This window comes from Babylonia areolata, chromosome 21, assembly GCF_041734735.1.
Source record: "Babylonia areolata isolate BAREFJ2019XMU chromosome 21, ASM4173473v1, whole genome shotgun sequence".
Taxonomy (NCBI): domain Eukaryota; kingdom Metazoa; phylum Mollusca; class Gastropoda; order Neogastropoda; family Buccinidae; genus Babylonia; species Babylonia areolata.
Window position 1 is genome coordinate 12,283,743 of NC_134896.1, and position 4,796 is coordinate 12,288,538.

Sequence of the window (4,796 nt, forward strand, 5' to 3'; positions counted from 1 at the left end):
CACACACACACACACACACACACACACACACACACACATCCTGCCAGCAACCGCCACTCCCCAATTTGACTGCAAGGTTTATCACACGTATTGTGCAGGGCGGAGGGGGAAATGAACAATTGATTTCCGATGGGGCACTCTTCGTGGAGACGTCGGAATCATCTTCTTTTTTTCTTTTTTTTTCTTTTTTTTTTTTTTTCTTTTCTTCTCATCCTCCTGTTCCTCCTCCACTTATTCATCTTAGTTTTCTTGCTCCTTCTCCCCTTCCTCCTCCTCCCTCTCCTCCTCCTCCTCCTCCTTCTTCTTCTTTTTCTTCTTCGTCTTCGTCTTCGTCTTCTTGTTTCTGCTGTCCTGTTCCGTTTCATTTTTTCTACAACTAATTCTTTTTCTCTTTATGTCCGTTTTTTTTGTTGTTGTTTTTTTTTTTTTGTTGTTGTTGTGGTTTTTTTTTGGGGGGGGTTGTTTTGTTTTTTTGTTTTTGTTTTTTGTTGGTTTTTGTTGTTGTTGTTTTTTTTTGTTTTATTTTGTTTTGTTTGTTTTTGTTTTGTTTTGTTTTGTTTTGTTTTTCTCTCTTCTTCTTCTTCTTCTTCTTCATATGCATATTTTTTTTGTCTGAAATGTTTTTCTGTGCTGCTATGACCCTCTACGATTGGTACTGGGTGTTAGCAATAACAATCACGATCAAAAATACAAGCTCTTATAATAAATGAATCAAATATGTCTCTGTTTCAGTGCGTGTACATCGAATCCTGCATTCAGCATCTCCATCTCGGATTCAAGATGTCTGACGGCTACGTCACATGTCATGTGACTTGCTGTCATCTGCTTCACTCTCCTTTGGAACTGTTGTTTGCATCTGCGTTTCTGGAATGATCTTCGCTGTTGTGTGTGTGGAGTTCATTTCATCCTGCACACTTTAAAGATAACGAACGTCAAGGGCGTCAAGCACCCGTCGAATTAGATTTGTTCTCCAATCGCGCTAAACCCAGGCCACAACACTACAGTGTGGGGCGTTTCGGGGCGGCTGGTCTTGATGGGAAGTTGGAGCCAAAATCCGACAGTCTCTGGATGGTTGCACGGCACGTGGAGATCGTCTGGCACTGTTCCGTATCCACAGGACCACAGAGCAGATCAACGTGTACATTGTTGCCATGAAACGTAAGAACAGTCTGAGTGCAAGTAAAAGAGGGGGTGGGGGTGGGGGGGTGATGAACTTCGCCACCAAGTATAAATGAAACTTGATTCTATTTACTGTTTCAACACATAACAAATATAAGGAAATGTGTATTTTAGAAATATTTTAGATACTAATAGTGTTTATTGTTTTTGACATTTGCCGTTTTCCCTTTATTGGTGTATCAGAGACAATACAGAATCAAAACACATTCTGCTTCATGCAAACTCACTTGGAAAAAACACTTTGCAAAATCTGAATACCCGGCAATGAGGCTTAAGCACAAAAAATCTTTGGATACTTCGCTTTAGTCTTTGCTTTGTTCATAGACAAGACAAAACAAGACCAGACAATTCATGTTTATTTCAGGAACTCCCGTGGGAATACACAAAAATCCATCATAGCTAATGCTCTCCTCACAAACAAAGGGTTTATCATGTGGAAAACACGTTTCAATCATATCGAATATGTCTGAGAAATCCACGTGCGGCGTGGTGTGAATATCCTGATCACTGAAGTGTTGCCAACATAAAATGGATTACGCTTTCTGACGGAAAACTATAACACAGTCGTACAAAGAAGGGATGTGTCTAATAAACTGAAAGCAACCTAATCCAAAGAAGCTGATCAGCAGCCGTGCGAAACTATAATTCCAAATTTTCTTTCTTTTGACGCGCATAAAACGAGTTTCGTTTGACACCTGAAACGCTGAGACATCCGTTTGAAGTTGTACAGGTGAATCAAAAACTCTAATCTTCTTTATTCAATCTTTGATGTGCTATTTCTTTAAGCAGCAACACCGGTAGTCTATAAGACAATCGTTTTAAATGCAATATCTGTTTGGCCCTGGGCAATTTGCTGATTTGACATTGTATGGTAAGCGAAGAAGAGACTACATAACTACGTTTTCAGTCCAGTCAATAAGGCCCTGACTTGATTGCAACTTTTGATTAGCAAAGGTTGAAAATGAACTCAAACACTTGAGCCAGGTCCAACCGCTCACCAGTTGTCCGTGCTGCACCCGATGTATATGAAAAAAGCGATGTGTGAAGACTGTCATCCCTGAACGCCAGAAGAAACAAGTCAGCCGACCCTTGGTGTAGAGCTACTGGCGTACCTGTGCGTAGAAAGTGGAATGATGTGTGAAGCCAGACGTGGCCCCCATTCCTGAAAACCAGGTGTGTTCAGTAAGCCCCTCCACAACATGATGCAGGTGGGCTGTGTGTGACTGAGAGTTTTGTTGTTTATTTCTTGTTGTTTTTGTTTTGTTTTTGTTTGGTTGTTGTTTTTGTGTGTGTGTGCATGCGTGTAGAAATGTATGGAGCCGGCCATGGAGTCCATCCCTGAGTACCGGGCCTCCGTGGCGGTGTGGCAGTACTGCCCCCCAGTGCTGTTCGCCTTCGGCACGTTCGGCAATACGATGACGGTGGTGATCCTACGGAGGATGAAGCGGAAGCGCTCCGCCATGCCCGTCTACCTCACCGCCCTGGCCGTGTCTGACACGTGCCAGCTGCTCACGGGGCTGCTGCGGGGCTGGCTGATGAACGTCTTCCACGTGGACGTGCGGACTCTGCACTCGGCCGTGTGCAAGGTGCACACGTGGCTGGTGTACTCCTTCATCATCCTGTCCGCCTGGCTGCTCAGCTTCATGACGCTGGAGAGGACGCTGTCCGTGTGGAAGCCTCACCGCGTGTCCCTGCTGTGCACCAGGGGCAAGGCCATCGTCGTCATCGTCGTCATCATCGTGGTGTCCATGTCGGCCAACTGCCACCTGCTGCTGTGGGTGGACGTGGTGGGAGGGGGAGGGGTGGAGGGGAACGGCACGGGTACCGGCGCCAGCACCAGCACCAGCAGCAGACAGTGCCACACCCCGGACCCGGACTACCAGCGCTTCTTTGAGGACGTGTGGTCCTGGGTGGACCTCACCCTCTCCTCCCTACTCCCCTTTACCCTGGTGTTGCTGGGCAACGTGCTGATCGTGTGGAAGGTGTCCCTGTCCGTGCGGGCTGCCAAAAGCCTGGGGTCCAGCCGTCCCCAGGACATCAGCCAGCGGCAGAGGAGGACCTCGTCCATGACGGTGACGCTCATGGCGCTCAGCGCCATCTTCTTCATCACCACCTCCCCCATCTGCGTCTTCAACATCATCGAGCCCTACGTGGTGCAGACCCGGCCGCAGGACGACCTCCGGAGCACGGCCCGCCTCCTGCTGGCCTGGGCGGTGGTCAACATGCTGATGTACACCAACAGCACCCTCAACTTCTACCTCTACTGCCTCAGCGGCACCAGGTTCCGCAGGGAGCTCAAGCAGTGCCTGTGCTGCTACATCACCCCGGCCCCCTCTCCCTCCAAGAACCAGGACGGGGCAACCGTCACCAACCCCTCCCCGCCCCCTGCCGTCACTGCAGGCGTGCCGGGGCCTCTGGCCCTGGTGCACAGTCCCTGTCCCGGAGGTTCGAACCTCGCGCCGGGTCACACGCGTCTCAGCAAAGGTGGGAGGAAGAAGAAAGAGAGTGTTGGTAGTGGTGGTGGTGGTGGTGGTGGTGGTAACAAGAGGGAGACCAACAACTGTTTGTTACTGTCTGTACAGACTTGTGATCACACCTATCTTTCTTGTTCAGACTTCTGAAAGTCGTCAATGAATAGAACCACTGTGTTTTGCCTGACCACCGCGTTGGCTTTATGCTCAGATCAGGCATCTGCTTTCTGGTTGTTTTCCAAAGCAGGTGTTGTGTAGGTTCTATGGATCATTCTGCTCACTTTGACGCCTACCTGAAACTGAAACTGCTTTGCCTTCTGCTCGTGGACAGGCCATCAGACATAACACTTCTTGCTCAGGATTCTGGATGCATAAAGAAAAGGAACCATTGCGGTCTGCTTTCTGTGTAGACACATACATGGCGATTTTCTGGTATTTCTAAGAAGCCCTGGACATGGCTAATAATTCCATTTGTGTGGTGACATCAAAGTGAATGTGTTTTCAACGATATCCTTCTGAGTCTTGATCGGAATTACCGCTCAGAATTTTGAGATGTAGATTATCTAGACTTATGACTGTTGTGTGGGGATTTTGGTGTACCTATGCTGTCAACTGGACTTTCCTTGGATCAGCTTATGTCATTACGTCTAACGTCAAATTGTGACCACAGATTGGTGGTGAAAAAGTTTTAAGCCGATAGATAAATAAATAATGTAATAAACGTGCAACACACATGATGTTTCAAAGAATATAAAGTAATGTACGTATGTGTTGCGCTGTGTAAATGGATATGATTAATCATTGTTTTCTCCAATCATTGTTCACTGTTTGAATTATTCATCCATTAATTCATACGTCAAGTCACTCATTATTCATACATACGAACTTCATCATCAACACGAATATTCTGAACATCACCTTGAACAAATTGAGCATGAAAACAAAAATACTGAAGGTTAATACGAATCGTATTGCAAGACTACAAAACAGCCACACAAACGTACCGATTGTAGCCCCATATCACACTCCAACCTAAAATCCCAATGCTCTAACCAGTGTTAGAACCCAGTGACCCCAGCATTAGTGACAGGCACAGTCATCACTTTACCCACAGGACTACACGTTGGCCTATACATCAAAAGCAGC

The 4,796-nt window shown here is 46.7% G+C and overlaps 1 protein-coding gene across 1 annotated transcript; it reads left to right on the forward strand.

Moving 5' to 3' along the window:
• Positions 1–2,504: 2,504 nt before the first annotated feature.
• On the forward strand, positions 2,505–4,250 carry LOC143296555 (uncharacterized). The gene has a single exon (XM_076608578.1). It carries the CDS (start codon positions 2,505–2,507, stop codon positions 3,798–3,800), a length of 1,296 nt encoding a protein of 431 aa, XP_076464693.1. The 3' UTR covers positions 3,801–4,250.
• The last annotated feature ends 546 nt before the right edge of the window (positions 4,251–4,796 follow it).

Coding starts and splice junctions, on each gene's coding strand:
- LOC143296555 (XM_076608578.1), top strand. CDS start 2,505: ATGGAGTCCATCCCTGAGTACCGGGCCTCCGTGGCGGTGTGGCAGTAC.